Source organism: Borostomias antarcticus, assembly GCF_949987555.1.
Source record: "Borostomias antarcticus genome assembly, chromosome: 11".
In the NCBI taxonomy this organism is placed as follows: domain Eukaryota; kingdom Metazoa; phylum Chordata; class Actinopteri; order Stomiiformes; family Stomiidae; genus Borostomias; species Borostomias antarcticus.
The window spans coordinates 12247087-12266022 of record NC_140244.1 but is presented as its reverse complement, the minus strand read 5'-3'; the positions used below and the strand labels follow the sequence as shown (position 1 = coordinate 12266022).

The 18936-nt window shown below is 44.3% G+C and overlaps 1 protein-coding gene across 1 annotated transcript in view; it reads left to right on the top strand.

Moving 5' to 3' along the window:
* The window catches only part of tex264a (testis expressed 264, ER-phagy receptor a), a gene marked incomplete at its 3' end in the record, with an annotated part of 160071 nt that overhangs the window by 111667 nt on the left and 29468 nt on the right, over positions 1–18936 (top strand). Inside the window, exon 3 of the mRNA XM_084446072.1 lies at positions 17085–17256. Within this exon, the coding sequence (XP_084302198.1) occupies positions 17085–17256 (172 nt within the window). The remainder of the gene's footprint in view (positions 1–17084; positions 17257–18936) is intronic.

Here is an 18936-nt window from a genome sequence, read left to right as displayed (position 1 = left end):
TGCACTTCAGCTTCCAATGCTGCCAGTTTCACAGTTCAGCTAAGCTTCAAGGTTCTTCAGCTTCCAATCTTTTTAGCTATACATTCCATCATTACAGTGTAACAGTTTATCTTCCAGCTTTTGTAGCAATGCATTTAAGTTCTTAGCTTCTTTATTTAATGCACTTCAACTTCCAAATCTGCCAGTTTCACAGTTCAGCTAAGCTTCAAGGTTTTTCAGCTTCCAGGCATTTCAGCTTCCAGGATTTTCAACCATTCAGGTGTGATGCATTTGACATTTCAGATTTTTCACATTCATGCATTTTCAGCAATGCTTTTGCTATTCCGTTCAGCTGCTCAGCATTCACACGCATTTTCTGCAGGAAATGCAATTTTCTAGTCCCACTATTTCTTTCTTTCTTTCTTTATTATTATTCTCCCCACTTTTTTGAACCTTAACTAGTTCTTCATACTTTGTCCTAGAAACTTCATTCAAACTTTAAAATGTTCATAATGTTTAGCTCTTGAACGGATCCATTCCGGTTTTTGATATTTGTTATAGTTTTTAAGAAATTTAACTTTTAAAACAATTTTTTGTCCCATTGAAACTGCTTGAAACTGCTTTTGGAATGTTCAGAAACTTTATGTTTTTAGAGTGGTGGCAGCAGTTGCTTTGAAAATATTCACACATTTTGTAAACTGCTGGCACTCCTACAGTTTTGAAAGCTCACACATATTATACATCAAAATGTTCACACAACTGTGCTAATTCGTACAATGTAAGTATCTAAGCAGTGTGACTTATAGTTTTCGCTGTATGACGATTTGTTCGGCAACTGCGCTCCTCATTGAAACGTATGGCAACGCACTCTAGCTTTTGAGCTGCTAATTTTGCATTTTTACTCTTTTTCTAACTTGTCGCTATACCTACAGTTTTAACAGCTCATACACATATTATATATCGAAACGTTCCCATAACTGTGCTGATTCGTACAATGTAAGTATCTAACCGTGTGACTTATAATTTTCGCTGTATGACGATTTGTTCGGCAACTGCGCTCTCCATTGAAACATATGGGCCCACACTACCTTTTGAGCTGCTAATTTTGCATTTTTACCCTTTTTCTAACTCGTCGCCATGCCTACAGTTTTTAAGCTACACGGACATATCATAGCCTAAAATGTTCAGCATTTTCTCAGGATTCCTACGGTGTCAATATCTAGGCTGTGACCTTTCTACTTTTTGAGAGAGAGCTGTCTGAAGACAACATGCCTTTCCATTGAAGTGAATGAGACGATGCTCACAGTGTCAGTTGGCATTTGAATTTGGGGACACGTACAGGCTCTCTGTACAGGCACCCTTTTATGACTACTGTGGTAGCGTTCATATTCATTCATTCCTACTTTCCTTCCTTCCTTCCATCCATCTTTCCTTCCTTCCTTCTTTCCTTTCTTTCCTTCCTTTCTTTCCTTCCATCTTTCCTTCCTTCCTTCTTTCCTTCCTTCCTTTCCTTCCTTCCATCCTTCCTTCGATCCTTCCTTTCCTTCCTTCCTTCCATCCTTCCTTCTTTCCTTCCTTCCTTTCTTTCTTTCTTTCTTTCTTTCTTTCTTTCTTTCCTTCCTTCCTTCCTTCCTTCCTTCCTTCCTTCCTTCCTTCCTTCCTTCCTTCCTTCTTTCCTTCCATCCTTCCTTTCTTCCTTTCCTTTCCTTCCTTCCTTTCATCCATCCTTCTTTCCTTCTTTCCTTCCTTCCTTCCATCCATCCATCCATCCATCCATCCTTCCTTTCTTCCTTCCATCTTTCCTTCCATCCTTCTTTCATTCCTTCTTTCTTTCCTTCCTTCCTTCCTTCCATCCTTCCTTCTCTTTCTTTCATCCATCCATCCTCTTTCTTTCTTTCATCCATCCTTCTTTCTTTCTTCCATCCATCCTTCTTTCTTCCATCCATCCTTCTTTCTTTCTTCCATCCATCCTTCTTTCTTTCTTTCTTTCTTCCATCCTACTTTCTTTCATCCATCCATCCTTCTTTCTTTTCTTTTTTCTTTCATCCATCCATCCTTCTTTCTTTTTTTATTTCTTTCTTTCATCCATTCATCCATCTTTCTTTCATCCATCAATCTATCCATCTTTCTTTCATCCATCCATCCATCCTTCTCTCTCTTTCATCCATCCTTCTTTCTTTCTTTCATCCATCCCTCCATCCATCCTTTCTTTCTTTCATCCATCCATCTTTCTTTAATCCATCCATCTTTCTTTCTTTATTTCATCCATCCTCCTTTCTTTCTTTCTTTCTCTTTCTTCCATCCATCCATCCATCTTTCTTTCATCCATCCATCCATCAATCTATCCATCTTTCTTTCTCTTTCATCCATCCATCCTTCTTTCTTTCATCCATCCATCCATCTTTCTTTCATCAATCAATCCATCCATCAATCCATCCTTCTTCTTCTTCTCTTTCTTTCATCCATCCATCCATCCTGCTTTCTTTCTTTCTTCCATCCATCCTTTCTTTCTTCCTTTCATCCATCCATCCATCCTTCTTTCATCCATCTTTCTTTCTTCCATCCATCCTTCTTTCTTCCATCCATCCTTCTTTCTTTCTTCCATCCATCCTTCTTTCTTTCTTCCATCCATCCTTCTTTCTTTCTTTCTTCCATCCTACTTTCTTTCATCCATCCATCCTTCTTTCTTTTTTTTTTCTTTCATCCATCCATCCTTCTTCTTCTTTTTTTTTCTTTCATCCATTCATCCATCTTTCTTTCATCCATCAATCTATCCATCTTTCTTTCATCCATCCATCTTTCTTTCATCCATCCATCCATCCTTCTTTCTCTCTTTCATCCATCCTTCTTTCTTTCTTTCATCCATCCCTCCATCCATCCTTTCTTTCTTTCATCCATCCATCTTTCTTTAATCCATCCATCTTTCTTTCTTTATTTCATCCATCCTCCTTTCTTTCTTTTTCTTCCATCCATCCATCTTTCTTTCATCCATCCATCCATCAATCTATCCATCTTTCTTTCTCTTTCATCCATCCATCCATCCTTCTTTCTTTCATCCATCCATCCATCTTTCATCAATCAATCCATCCATCAATCCATCCTTCTTCTTCTTCCCTTTCTTTCATCCATCCATCCATCCTACTTTCTTTCTTTCTTCCATCCATCCTCTCTTTCTTCCTTTCATCCATCCATCCATCCTTCTTTCATCCATCCATCTTTCTTTCTTTCATCCATCCATCTTTCTTTCTTTCTTTCTTCCATCCATCCTTCTTTCTTTTTTTCTTCCATCCATCCATCTTTCTTTCTTTCTTTCCTTTCTTATATTCAAAGAAATATTCAGAATGACTCTTTTTCAGGCTGCAAACTCATATCTTTTCTCCTCTTTCAGCTATTGAACTCAATACAACTATGAGTTATGATGAGTGGTCTAATCTATTTTTGAGTGTAGTACTAGCAGTACTTATAACAAACACCTACTGCTTTTCACTGCTACTGCTTCTAACCTCAACTTCCATACAACACCTCCACAGTTACTGCTCGGCCCGGCATGGGGATGGCCTGGCAATCACTGACCTGCCCCCCACAACCTCTGACCTGAGGGGGCGGAGTCTCGCCACCACGCCACTATCCACGCCACCGTCCCCACATCTCAGACCCTGAGTTGGCTAAAGACGCAGTTTTCACGGTTGGGTGCATGTGGGTGGTCCGGGGAGCAGTACACTGTCCTAGACCGGCTCTGACCCGAGGGGGCGGAGTCTCACCACCATGCTACTATCCACGCCACGGGCCCCACAACTCAGCCCCTGATTGGGCTAGAGACACATGGTCTTCAGCGGTGCGGGCGGGTAGGTGGCCCGGAGAGGGGTACACTGTCCTTGACCAGCTCTGACCTGAGGGGGCGGAGTCTCACCACCATGCCACTGTCCACGCCACAGACCCCACAACTCAGCCCCTGAGTGGGCTAGAGACGCACGGTCTTCGCCGGTGGGTGCATGGAGATTGCCTGGTCCGTAGTAGTTCTAGCAGTAGCTGTTACATACAGCTGCAGCAGCTAGCCCACCTCACATTTTCTCCAGGAAATGTACTTTCTAGTTATTATTGTTGTTATTATTGCAATTATTATTATTATTATTAGTAGAAGTAGTAGTAGTAGTATTATTTATGATTATTACCGATACTACTGGTGTAGCATGGCTAGCTGCTGCTCTTTACTGGCATAGCATGGCCAGGCTGCTCTGTACTGGTGTGGCATAGCTAGCTGCTGCTCTGTACTGGTGTAGCATGGCTAGCTGCTGCTCTGTACTGGTGTAGCATGGCTATCTGCTGGTCTGACTGGTGTAGCATGGCTAGCTGCTGCTCTGTACTGGTGTAGCATGGCTAGCTGCTGCTCTGTACTGGCGTAGCATGGCTAGCTGCTGCTCTGTACTGGCGTAGCATGGCTAGCTGCTGCTCTGACTGGTGTAGCATATCTAGCTGCTGCTCTGTACTGGTGTAGCATGGCTAGCTGCTGCTCTGTACTGGTGTAGCATGGCTAGCTGCTGCTCTGACTGGTGTAGCATGTCTAGCTGCTGCTCCGTACTGGTGTAACATGTCTAGCTGCTGCTCTGTACTGGTGTAGCATGGCTAGCTGCTGTTCTGTACTGGCGTAGCATGGCTAGCTGCTGCTCTATAGTGGTGTAGCATAGCTAGCTGCTGCTCTGTACTGACGTAGCATGGCCAGGCTGCTCTGTACTGACGTAGCATGGCCAGGCTGCTCTGTACTGGTGTAGCATGGCTAGCTGCTGCTCTGTACTGGCGTAGCATGGCTAGCTGCTGCTCTGTACTGGTGTAGCATGGCTAGCTGCTGCTCTGTACTGGTGTAGCATGGCTAGCTGCTGCTCTGTACTGGTGTAACCAGTGAAAATGAGAGAGGGAGGGAGGGAGGGATGGAGGTAGGAGAGCTACTCTGAGCAGCTGCCAGGAAGGACAAATCCCGTGAGACTCTACCCCTCTCTCTCTCTTTCTCTCTCCCCATCTCCTTCCTCCCTCTCTGTCTCCCTCTCTATCTCTCCATCTCCCTGCTCCCTCTCTCTCCTTCTATCTTTCTCCATATTTCCTTCATCCCTCTCTCTGTCTCCCTCTCTATCTCCCTCCTCCCTCTCTCTCCCTGTTTCCCCCCCCCCCCTCTCTTTATTCTCTCTCCCTCTCTTGTTATCTCTCTCTCTCTCTCCCTCTTTACTGGGAACTATCCTTCTAATCAATCCTGCCTTTCCCCACACTCCAACATTTAATGAACTTCCCAGTTAAACAGATGACTGTTAACGGCCCTAACAACTGCCTTCAAATGGTTTGCTTTCGTGGACAGAAAATCCAATTAGCCCAACCTTGTCCTTGTATACCAGTTGGATCGATTTCTCTACTTACTCTCTCATCCCACCTGTTGCTCTGTCCTATCTTAGTTCTGTCTGTCTGTCTGTTTGTTTGTTTGTTTGCTTGCTTACTTGCTTGCTGAGTCAGGGACTCTCAGTGGCTAGGTGGGAGGGCAGGTTATGGCTCAGGTTGTCATGTGATTGTAGATATAAATGTTATGCTCTGTAGAGTTTAGATAATTAAAATATGAAGCTGAACAAACTGCTCCCTTCTCTCTGTTAATCCCTCCAATCATCATCCTCTCTCTCTCCTTCCCGCTCGCCCTCCCTCTCTCTCTTTGTCTCTTTCTCCCTCTCTCTGTCTGTCTCTCCCTCTCTGTCTCAATTATATTTTCAATTTTAACTTCAAAGGGTCTTTATTGGCAAGGGAAACTCACATTTACATTGTTAACGCAAATGTAACAACAAAAAAAGCTCTTACAATTAAAGACAATACCAGTACTAGGATAATGAAATGTCCTGGTACAGTTGGCAGGTAGTTAAAAAGTGAAGCTTTTGTGTCCACCTCTTTTTGTGTGCAGTGGTACACAGTCTGTCTTCTCTAGGGAGCAGGTCTGCCTCTGGTGGCCTCTCTCAATGGCGAGGCTGTGCTCGCTGAGTCTGTGCGTAGTCAAGGAGTCTGTTACCGTGGTCAGGTATTCTGCCACTGTGTGTCAAAAGTCTCTTTGTAGGCGAGGGCTTTGTTATGGAGTGTGTCTGGGTCACTTTCCTTTAGGTGATTATAAAATGTAAATGTTCTCTTTTGGATTTTGATAATGAATTTCTGTACATTGGTGGAAAATGTTCCTCCAGTTGACCAAACATTGATTTGTCAGGACACTTTGACCTTTCATCTACGGTTTCCTCAGCTAGAATAACGTCTTTAGAGAACCACAGTAGCTCTGTTTCTTGATCGACCGTGTACTGTATGTGACCTTTGACCATAGAGTGGAGAGTGGGCTTTGCTAACCTCTAATTGGACAATACTCTCTCTCTCTTTCCTTTTCTCTCTATCCCTCTCTCTCTCTCTCTCTCTCTCTCTCTCTCTCTCTCTCTCTCTCTCTCTCTGCCCTGTCTCAGAGTTGGCTCTGGCTGTTATACCAGCGTACTGTCCAGTACCTGTACATTAAAGTGACTTTTAAGTGAATTCCGATTTGTTAATAAACACAACATACATGTTAGAAAGTAATTACTGAAAATATGTGAAGTCTGTGAACTATGTAGTACTGAACTGTGGAGTTAGACCAGTAAACTGTTTTTCCACATCCTATTTTCCTGATTTTTAAAAACAGGGCCTGATGATGTCATGAGGTTTCATCATGGTGAGCGCACAATGTGATGCGTACAGTGATGCGTACAGTGATGTGTTGAAACTCCATTAGGACAGTCTTGAGAAATGGCCTAAGCAGCCAAACGAGCTGTTTCTGAACTAGGTTTTCTAATAGTCCTGAATGTTTATGTTCACTCAGATTGTTGTGGATGCTTAATGAGACAGTAAGACACTACTAGTGAGACACTACTACATACTACACTACACTACCCCATACTACACCACACTACCCCATACTACACTACACTACACCATACTACACTACACTACCCCATACTACACTACACTAACCACAAGAAGACTGTATTCTCTCACACCCCACACTCCATTACACTGGCAAACAGCAGTCCTCTGCGGCGGAACACAAACAAACCAACACCCCCCCAAAAAGCAGACACAAAACCTCATGATTTACACGAGCAGCAACAAGGTGTGAGTTAGTCACTACGATCAGGCCGATGCATCTGCAGTGGCCCTGGAGAAACATCAATGTCTGTTTAGCCCTCAGAGCACCCTCCCCATCCCCCCCTCTCCACACCATGCTTTACAACACTCCTGAATTATTAAACCGCAGGTTACGTAACGCAGAGTAAAGTGACCGAACCCGGGACTGTTGTCGTCAATGCGCCATTTTGTGGACAAGGCTGTCAGGCCGTTATCATGGCAGAACAGTTTGTGTGTGTGCGGGCGCGCGAGTACGTACGTGCGTGCTTGTGTGTGTCTGAGAGAAAGAGAGAGGGTGTGCATACTATGGAGGTACAGTCTGCGGTGTGTGTGTGTGTGTGCGTGCATGTGTGTGCATAGGGGTTCGGCTGTGGTTCCTGTAGGCGACACGGAAACAACCATTAGCAAGTTCAAATAAGAAGAGAGAACCAGTGAGCAGCACACCCAGCCTGTTACTCACTAAGTCCAAAGACTACTGACAGCCTCCTCAGCAGGGCCTTTAGGCTCATTAGCTGATTGGGTGCAGCTGGTGATCGTCCGGGCCTGATTGGTGAACTCCGTTGACTACCTGGCCCCGCTGTCCGTGGTGCTGACGGGGACTGGGCTGCCTGGTCATGGCCTCTCTGGCATTTTCACCTTGGGGTCACAGTCTGTGGTGCTGAAACAGCCTTTTATGCATGGTGGAGCCTGGGTTGGGCGCGTATCTGTAAGCGTGCCACACCCTGGTGGCAGCCTCCCGCCGAATGGCCCCAGGGAGGATGTCACAACAGTCTTGCGGTGTGTGTGTGTGTGTGTGTGTGTATGTGTGTGTGTGTACAGTATGTGTGTGTGTGTGGGTGTGCATGCATACATACTATGGAGGTACAGTCTTGTGGTGTGTGTGTGTGTTTGTCTGTATGTGTGTGTGTGTGTGTGTGTGTGTGTGTGTGTGCATACTATGGAGGTACAGTCTTGTGGTGTGTGTGTGTGTGTGTGTGCATACTATGGAGGCACAGTCTTGCGTCTTGAGAGTGAGGGTGTTATGAGAACAACCCAGGTGAGTCATACTGTCTGAGGATACGCCCATCTGCCCTTCCATCCTCCTCAGGAGAGAGGTGTGTGTGTGTGTGTATTAGCCCCAGATGCAGGTTAAGTGGAAGCACGTTGACTCCCAGAGAGGCTGGGGATATGAATGACCTTCAGCCACACACACAATGGAGTGTGTGTGAGTGTGTGTGTGTGTGTACAGTATGTGTGTGTGTGTGTGAAGCGAGGCAAGGGGAGGAGAAGCAACATCCCTCTTGCAGTAATTACGGTGTTGATGAAGGGGCTGGTGTAGTCCGATGTAGTCAAAAATTTTGATTATTTTTAATGTAGGTCTATGGTGTATGTCTATAATGTGTCCATACGACCTTGATGCAATTACACTTTTTTAATTATATTTTCTACAATAAATGGAAAGAAAAGAATGTGTTGTTGCTCTGAGTGTTTACATCGTTAGCAGGTCGAGAAGTGGTTAAAGAAGTCATGCGGGATGAAATTAATTCTCTTTGCGATGAGATCCATAAAATCCTCGACCCCATTAAGACGGCCTTAACAGACCATGGAACTCGGATTGATGATGTGGAAGAAGGCATGAACACCATGGCCGCACGCGTGGACGCGTTAGAAGCTATCCCAAGCTAAGCTAACAGCTAAAGCTAACACCAATAGTAGAGTCTGAACTGGACATGCTGGAAAACCTCTAGGCGCAACAACATACATATTTTGGGCATTAAGGAAGGTGCAGAGAAGGGTAATCCCACCCAGTACGTCTCCGAACTTTTATATGACTTACTTGGTGATGGCGCCACTGGCCTCAGAGAACCCATGGTTCTGGACCGTGCTCATCGTTCAGCTGCTCCGAAACCCTGTGAGGGCGAAAGATCCCGGCCATTCACCGCACAAATCCACTACTTTCAGGAGAAAGAATAGATCCTTCGCTTAGCAAGACAGAAGGGCCAGCAGCTCACTTTCAAAGGAAAACAAATCCATATTTTCCCCAACTATAGCACGGATCTGGATAAACGTAGGGCCGCTTTCAACGAGGTGAAATCCCTTCTCCACAAGGCTGACTTTAGATATAGGTTTCTCTTCCCAGCCCAACTTCGTGTCACAAACAAGGGCCAAGACAAGATGTTTGACACCCCACCCACAGTGATGGACTATTACTCCAAGGACATTCTTCCGTTCGTGAGGACCAGGTAATGTTGCATCACATCGTGATCAGACAAAACTACGAAATAGAAGAACCAACTACTGTACCTAGTAAACAAGCAGATGTTGCCTAGTATTATCGCTACTTAATTCACTCAGACAACATCAAAGGACTGCTTTACGGTTTACTATATGGAAACCTCTATGCTTCTATACGGTTTACTATATGGAAACCTCTATGCTTCTATACAGTTTACTATATGGAAACCTCTATGCTTCTATACGGTTTACTATATGGAAACCTCTATGCTTCTATACGGTTTACTCTCTGGAAAAGCTCTAATAATACACCCACTGAGTCAAGGCTTTGGACTGCTCCCGGTCAACATGGCAACAACAGTGGTAGGATTAGTTATACGGCTAACTCTAGTGTATAACTACAGTACGTAATTTACTTTGTGAATTGGCATAAATATGTGTGATGTATCCGTTATAGCTGTTAGCTATTTATGTATTATGCTTCACTGTATTGGGGCTTTCCCAACTTTGTCATGTCAAAGTATAATTGAGGTGGGGGAATTTAACTAGCATTACATATTGCAGTGACATGTTTACAGCGATAGAGAGCTCTATTGTACGAGGTAGCCTATAGCCTACTCTTCGGCAGCAGTCTAGTTTTACTGAATAGCAATGGCCTCCATCTGAGGAGGATTGGTCATTAGGAGGCTATACAGCACAGTACATATAAAGTATTTCTTTCTTTCTTTCTTTTCACTGAAAGCAAGCACACGTCTTTTGGCAGTCTAGTCTTTAAGGCAAAGCTCACAGCACTAATGGCTTCAATAGGCTTTTGAGGTATAGAGGCGATTTGAATTGGTGGCCTCAACTGTTCTGCCTATTCGGGTTGCATGTTGAGATGTTTTACCTTTGTTTGTCTTCTCGCTTATTTCTTTCCCTTATATCAGGATTACATTAATATTTATGTTCAAATGGACCAGTTACTTACAGTACAAGTAGGGATACCGTGTACAGGTTCTGAGTACAGGTAAATAACGAAGCAAGGGTTTTTTTCTTCACCAAGGTTCAACAGGTGAACAGGGGAGGGACGGGTGAATGGGTATATGTTATACGGGTGAATGGGTATATGTTATACGGGTGAATGGGTATATGTTATACGGGTGAATGGGTATATGTTATATGTAGTTGCATCTTGTTTTCTGTCTTTTATCTTTCTCTTTAATATTCAGCCCAAATTTCCTCTTGACATATATCCTCACTTCAGTCAGGTCTGATTCTCCCATTGTAAGTGAGGATGTCTACATCTACAGGACCTAAGGGTGGCCATATCAACATTACTACCTGGAATGTTAAAGGCCTTAATCAACCTGTAAAACTCAAAAAGGTCATTGATAATCTCCAATATCTTAAGACCAACATAGCTTTCTTGCAGGAAACACATCTTAAAATCACAGATCAGCTAAGAATGAAGAGAAACTGGGTGGGACAGATGTTTCACCCTCAATTCAATAACAGAGCCCTGGGGCAGCAATCTTACTGTAATACACAAATCAACTCCGTTTATTTCGGAAGTGATTGCAGACCCGAAAGGGCGCTTTATTATAGTGTTGGGCTCCTTATTTGACACCCCTCTTATTCTAGTAAATGTGTATGCTCCCAATTGTGAGGATGGTACATTTTTCACAGATTTTCTCTGTAACCTCCCCAACATAGATTCACACCAGCTAATATTAGGTCCTCACTCTGCCCGACTCCACCCTCCAAATCTCCTGATGTTCTGCAGACCCACCTCAAGATGTTGGGAGCCATAGATCCATGACGCTTTCTATACCATACAGGTCGACAATATTCATCTTTTTTCTCTAGTCCACCAGACATATTCAAGTATTTATTACTTTTTCATTGACCAACAGCTACTCCCTCACATTTATTCCTGCACCTACCATAGTATTGTAATATCTGACCATAGCCCCCTAGTACTTGAACTGAATTTCCCAGAGCAACCAAATCCCTACTGTTCTTGGCCTCTCAACTCGCTTCTGCTTTCTGATGATAGCTTTGTCCAGCACATAGATTTGCAAATTAACTTTTCTTGAGACCAACTTAACCCCTGACATATCTGCACTGTGTGGGAAGCTTTAAAGGCTTTCTTACATGGTCACATAATCTCATATAGCTCACTCATTAAAGGAGTAGTAAAGGGAAAATGCATGTTTAGCCCTGTTTAAAGGTTACTTATGATCATATACAATGGTTCAGATCAAAACGTTGACAAAACTAGCACTTTTGAGAAAGTCTGATAATTGCTCTACCACCGTTTTGGTCATACAATGGATGTGGATGGGCACCTCTAAAAATAATTCAAAAACATGTTAAACTCTTGATTTCAAAGACAAGAAGCTCACCGAGGGGGTTATTGGTGTCCGTTGGTGTTCTGACATCAAATTCGCCGCAAAGTATGAATCCTGTACAGTTTTATTGATCATTTTATGAAATCCATTGACTTGTATTGAAGCAGGGCTGTACAGTAAATTGCGACATACAGTATATCCTTTTGTCGCATGCTCGCTCATGCCAGACAACAGTCCTTTCACCCTCCATTCACTTCGCCGTCAAAATAAATCGGTGTCGGCCTATTGTCAGATAAACATTAAACTTCACTTACCTAAGCAAAAGGGTCTATTTAATTTGGATACAATTCAGGAAAAGGTTTGGTTTGCAATCGATGTCGAAACTGGTGACTCCAATGGTAGTTGAGGGGAGAGAAAATGGGAGTATGGCGGGGGGTAAGTTTGGTTCCGACAGTGACCAGCTCTTTCATCTGGTCAGTGAACTCCAAGTGGGGGGAGGAGGGAGAAAGGGTGGCTGGAGACAAGGGTGAGTTGGATGGGGTCTGGGGGGGGGGTGAGGGAGGTGGATCCTCACAGGTGGGTGCCAGTGAGAGGAGGAGAATGAGAGACTCCCCTCTTGGGGGGGTGGAAGGGGGAGAGAGAGATTGATAGAGAGATGGATCTCATACTTTCAGTTTCATCTACCTCTGTCAAAAACAAAGCCAGAGCAGATTAGATGAGTGTGTGGGAGTCCTGGTGTGTGTGTGTGTGTGTGTGTGTGTGTGACGTGGTTCCTGAGATAACATTGGTCCCGGGTGCCTGGTTAGAGGTTTGTCGTGACATTTACCAAAATGCTGCTGCTGGGATTTTAGTCAGCGCAGATATTTTATGTTCTTATTTTATTCACGTATTTGTTTATTTGTCAGGGACAACACAGACAACCTCGTAACAGGCTGCAACTAGAAATGTTCCTCGGGGAGCACAGACCTCCGCCCTCGAATGCATTCCGTGTCTCTGTGTGCACACGCATGTGTGTGTGAGCAGGACATGTTTGGTATTGCTGCATTCGTTAGGTCGAGATCGATAGGCCAGTCCAAACCCTGTGTCTCTGTGACCTTCCCTAAAACATAATGATTATGATGACCTCTCGCCCTGCGCCATCGCTGGGGCGGAGCTAATCACACAGCCAGACAGCGGATCAGACACTCAGAACACAAACCATTTTAACGGCTCAGACGAATGAAGCCGCCTGTCGTCTAGTTGCAGTTTTTCTTGCTTTTTTTGCATCACGTTTCCTCCCTGAGTGGCTCAGTCTCTCTCTGTAGCTCCGCCCTCCCGCCCCACCGCCCCTGTTAGGCCACGCCCCTGGAGACGCGGCGCTCTGGATCTTTTATCCCTCTCTTCTTCCTCCTCTCCTCCTTATCTGTGCTGGTTCAGTAAGGACACGGGCTCGCATTACTTTACATTACACTACATTATATTATATTCCTTTACATTACACTACATTACATTATATTCCTTTACATTACACTACATTACATTATATTCCTTTACATTACATTACATTACTTTACATCACAGTCATTTAGCTGATGCTTTTATCCTGGTAAATGGTAAAGGGTAAGTGGAGGTGGTAGGAGGAGAAATTACAGGGGAAGAGGGGAGGGAGAAGGACAGGAAGTAGTGGTCAGAAAGATGGAGGGAGGTGACAGAGAGGTCTAGTGAAGAGAAGATCCACCTGGCTGCCGGCTTCGTGAGTAGGAGGAGAAGAGGAGAGGTGAAGATCAAAGGAGGAGAGGAAAGAGAGAAGAGGTTCCAATTCCTCACTCTGGATGTTGAAGTCGCCGAAAAGGATGAGAGCAGAGCCATTATCAGGGAAGTGCGAGACTAGTGTATAAAGCTCCTCCAGGAACTCACCAAGGGGGCCTCATTTGAAAGCTGGGCCTCGTTAGGGGTGTTAGGGGGTTCCATATGTGGCAGGTGATCCATCCTCCTCCCGGTCACCTGTTCTGTCATGTGGGGGAGCATGTTCACCACCATACACTCCTATTCATTTATTTCATTGTTACTGCATGTCATCATACTGAGAGCATTTACATCTCCCTCTCTCTCTCTCTCTCTCTCTCCCTCTCTCTCTTCCCCTCTGTCTCTCCCAATTTTCAATTCAATTCAGTCTGAAGGGCTTAATTGGAATGGGAAGCATTTATATTGCCAACGCATCACAAAAATATAATATGTTAAAATATAAATGTCAATACAAATAGGTGAATTGAGTGAATAAGCTGGTGTAATATTTACTAATGTATTTAAATGGTCACTTTTAAGTTTATATGTACAGTGTTTCTATGTCCAGTGATCAGTGTGGTGTTCAGGGATACAGATGGACAGTCTTCACGGTGGTTGTGTTCCATTGGATGTCTATTTCCTGTCACAACTGCTCACAAATCTTGCTGCTGTGTTTGCGCATTGCTGTATTTCACCCAGCAGATATGGGAGTATTTTGTCATTAGTCAAGTTTTCAAAATCTTTTGGGGTGTTTGTAATCTGTGGGAAGTATGTATCTCTGATGTCCTGGTACAGTTGGCAGGTAGTTGAAGCTCGGTTTCCACCTCTTTTTTCTCTCTCCCTCCCTCTCTCTCTCTCTCTATCTCTCTCACACACACACTCTCACACACACACACACACACATCTCTCTCTCTCTCATACACACCCCTCTCTCTCACACATACCTCTCTCTCACACATGCACACACACCTCTCCCTTTCTCTCTCTCTCTCTCTTACCTCTACTGTGATGTTTTCTGCCTGTCTGAGGTCTTTTATACAGTAACATTCATTACCGAGCGTCGTGGGTTACAATCATTTTAGAACAGCCAAGGGGTGTTGTTAGGCACAATGCTAAGCATGGCCTCAAGCAGTTTATTGCTTTTATACAATGGCTACTAAAATGGTAAGATTTCACAAAATGAACACACAGCAACATGAAATGTGAGAATTTATTGAAAACAAAGCATCATTCGTCTGCCAAGCCACATAGGGCAAGAATACAAGTGAATCAACCAAAACATGCCAGACTTGACGTTGATAGCAACCAGCTAGCTAGCCATGACTGATACTGTTCTGCTCATTTACTGTGCAACATACAGTATAAACCTTATACTAGTGTTTCCAAATAAATGTTTGGCTTGTTTGATAGCACTATGTTACTGCCTGTTGCAATATAGCGCTATGGCCATCCAGTCACAAATGACGGTAGCTAGCTAGCATAGCTTTAGATGAATGAACAATTTTGTTTTTTGTGAACATGTTTTTTTCACCAACTATTAACACAACAATATAAGCTAGTTGCTGCATGTAGCAAGCTAGATATGTGCCACCCAAATCAATTCAGAGAGAACCACCAACAAGCGCAGTATCAGAGTGCATACATTGCATTTGCAATGTAGCACTATCAGATGAGTTTGTGGGGCTGCTGCTTCTCTCTAGATGCTAATAATGTTGCCACATTAGCTACACAGGGAAAGCTAGGCAATAGTAATGCATTGGATCGAATGTTTTGAAATATTAACAGGATAGGCGGCGCAATAATACAAAAAATTACTTGTTATGCGGCCACAGGTGTATGGTTAGAGTATTTTACAACGGCCTCCAGCCAATCAGAATCAAGGACCGGAACTACCCGTTGTTTAAACAGTAACATTCATTACCTAGCGTCTATACAGTAGTAGCACATTAATTACCTAGCATCTATACAGTAACATTCACTACCTAGCATTTACTAAATAGACTTAGGATGTGTGCATTGGAAGACTAAAGCAAAGTAAGAATTTCATTGTGTGGTGTAACCACTGTGTCTAACCATGCATATGACAATAAACTTCTTGAATCTTGATCTATACAGTAGTAACCCATTCATTACCTAGTGTCTATGCAGTAGTAACACGTTCATTACCTAGTGTCTATACAGTAACACATTCATTACCTAGCGTGTATATAGTAGTAACACATTCATTACCTAATGTCTATACAGTAACATTAATTACCTACTGTAGCATCTGTACAGTAACACATTCATTACCTAGCGTCTCTACAGTAGTAAAACATTCATTACCTAGCATCTATACAGTAACACATTCATTACCTAGCATCTATACAGTAACACATTCATTACCTAGTGTGTATATAGTAGTAACACATTCATTACCTAGCGTCTCTACAGTAGTAAAACATTCATTACCTAGCATCTATACAGTAACACATTCATTACCTAGTGTGTATATAGTAGTAACACATTCATTACCTAATGTCTATACAGTAACATTAATTACCTACTGTAGCATCTGTACAGTAACACATTCATTACCTAGCGTCTCTACAGTAGTAAAACATTCATTACCTAGCATCTATACAGTAACACATTCATTACCTAGCTTCTATACAGTACAGTGGCGCAATTGGCGCAATAATACAAAAATGACTTGTTATGCAGTCACAGGTGTGTGGTTATAGAGTATTTTTTGCAACGGCTTCCAGCCAATCAGAATCAAGGACCTTCCATGCAAAGGGGTTCCATGCTACATTTATCTTAGTCCTACGGTGGACTTGACCCACATCCAGGGAACCGTCCCTGAGAAGCGTTCTCTTGAGCTGAAAGCTCGGTGATCTGGAAGTGGGTTAGCCGATCCCAGAGTGATTCAGCCTCTCTCCGGCCCCGGAGCTCAACGCGTGCCACACTAACACCGAGAACCGTGAGAAGCGTCAACATATTGTTGCCCTGTCAGAGTGTTGGGAGTGTTTACCCTGCGAGGCAGCTGCAGCAGCCATGGAGCTGCCCCCCGCCGCCGGCCCCCCGCTCACACCCTGATCTCATTAGCCGGAACTTATGTTGCTCTCCGAGCTCCGTGTGCCGCTGTAGTCTGCCGTGTTTATGGCTTACCCTTCACCAATCAGCTTTGTCTGCTCATCTGTCTGGTCCTGATGAGTCTGGCTTATTAAGTGTGGTGTAATTTGGTGTGTGTGTGTGTGTGTGTGTGTGTGTGTGTGTGTGTGTGTGTGTGTGTGTGTGTGTGTGTGTGGTGGGGCGGTTGGGCGGGTGGCTACATTGTTGTGTACAGTCGTGCGAGCGGGAAAAGCAAAATGCTGGACTGTTAAAATGTTAATGAGCTGGGAGTGTACGAAAAGGTCCTCTCCCGTGGCGAAAACCCCTTTGGCGTTTGTCTGTTTGTGTGTGTGTGTGTGTGTGTGTGTGTGTGTGTGTGTGTGTGTGTGTGTGTGTGCGTGCGTGCCTGCGTGCGTGTGGCGCACCTAATACATGCGTGCTTGCATAGGGCAATGATGTAATGTACGGTAAAGGTAGAATGGCCTTGTCTAGTTTTGCAGTATGGTGTTAAACTAGCATGTCTCTCTCCCCGTTCTCTCTCAGGAGAGGAAGCTGTGTGCCTTCCCCTCCATCGAGGTCTGCCGGGCGGAGCTGATCCACTACATGATGCCCCTGTCTCGCCAGACAGACTTCTTTGTTCCGGAGATGAGAGATGAGGCAAAGAGAGAGGCCAAGGACACGGAGTCCGATGAGGACAGAGGGAGTGACATCACAGGTACCCACGTTCATTCGACCAATGACACTCGTCCAACTGCGGTGACGCGTTCTTTAAAGGAAGTTGTTTCAACCCAAGCCACGCCCCTCTCTTGTTTGCTACTGATTGAGTTGGAGACAAAAAGCTGAACGTTTAACTGATGGGAAGAAAATGTCTGGAAGTTTAAAAGACACCATGTTTGGCTAGTTTACCCACAAATACGGAGAAAAAAAAAATCACGCCAAGGTGGTGAAGAAAGCGGTGCAGGTTTATCAGCAATCTATATGTTACGGTGAATGTGAGAAAACAGGGAATGTGAGCTTTTCCCAGTTAATGCGCACATTCCCCGACCTCGCGGGGAATGTAGGAGAAACGTGCGTTTCTCACATCTCCCGGGTAATGTGCACATTCCCCGACCTTGGGGGAGATGTGAGAAATTGGTTAGTATTTCTCACATCTCCCGCACGGTCGGGGATTGTGCACATTAACCGGGAAATGCTTACAATTCCCGACCTTGTGGTAAATCTAGGAAAGCGCAACCGTATGCAAAACTTCTGCACAGCCGGGTGGTGGGAGAGGGCTTATGTGACGCCTCAGAGTTCGTGCACCATAAGAGGCACCCACGGTAGTTGGGCTAACATTACTGGCGCACACCTGTGAGAGATTTTTCGTCTTTTCGTCTGTCTTTCGGCTAGCTAACGTGTAGGGTTCCTTTGCAGGTTCCCACCTTCCTGTTGTTGCAATGTTCCTTTTGCGTTTGTTAACTTGATCACCAGTGTATCCTCCTAATACTACTTACACTGTGTGCAGCATAGGCTATATTACTGTTCAAAGTAGACCACAGACTGTTATTAACTGTAGGGGAGGACCGGGACGAATGAAACACTTTTTGGTTTGATCAGATTTACACAGAAATTAATAAAGATGGAGATTACATTTTTTGATGACAAACAACTTGTACATGTCCTTTACTAACCTATTAGTTGTAAGTTTCGTTCTGTGGTGTAACAGTTCAATTCAAGACGGCCGAGAACAGAAGATGTGCATTGTTTCTCTTGTCCCTGCCGTGCGGGGCGAGTGAAACAGAGGAGTGGGACGAGTGAAACAGTGAGATTGTTTTGCTTATTGTGTTGCGTAGCCTAGCGGCTTGTAGGCTAATTATCTTAACTTTCAACACATGTATAATTAGACCCAATTTAATGTTTCCATTAATGCAATTGATGCTATGTATTCGAAAACCATGGGCAAAATGTCAAGCGCCTCTCGTTCTAAGCGCACGAGCCCTCTCCCACCACCCGGCTGCGCAGAGGTTTTGCATACGGTTGGACTTTGCTAGATCTACCGCAAGGTTGGGAATTGTAAGCATTTCCTGGTTAATGTGCACAATCCCAGACCTTGCGGGAGATGTGAGAAATACTAACCAATTTCTCACATCTCCCGCAAGGTCGGGGAATGCGCACATTACCCGGGAGATGTGAGAAACGCACGTTTCTCCCACATTCCCCGTGAGGTCGGGGAATGTGCGCATTAACCGGAAAAAGCTCACATTCCCCGTTTCTCACATTCACCGTAACATATATACTGCCCTCTAGTTCTGGTGTGCAGTAATTGGCGAGTCCTGATTGGTCTAACTCCCTGCCCGCGGGCCATTTCCGGTCCACCCCAGCCCTCCATCCGGCCCGGGACATGATGGAAGAAATG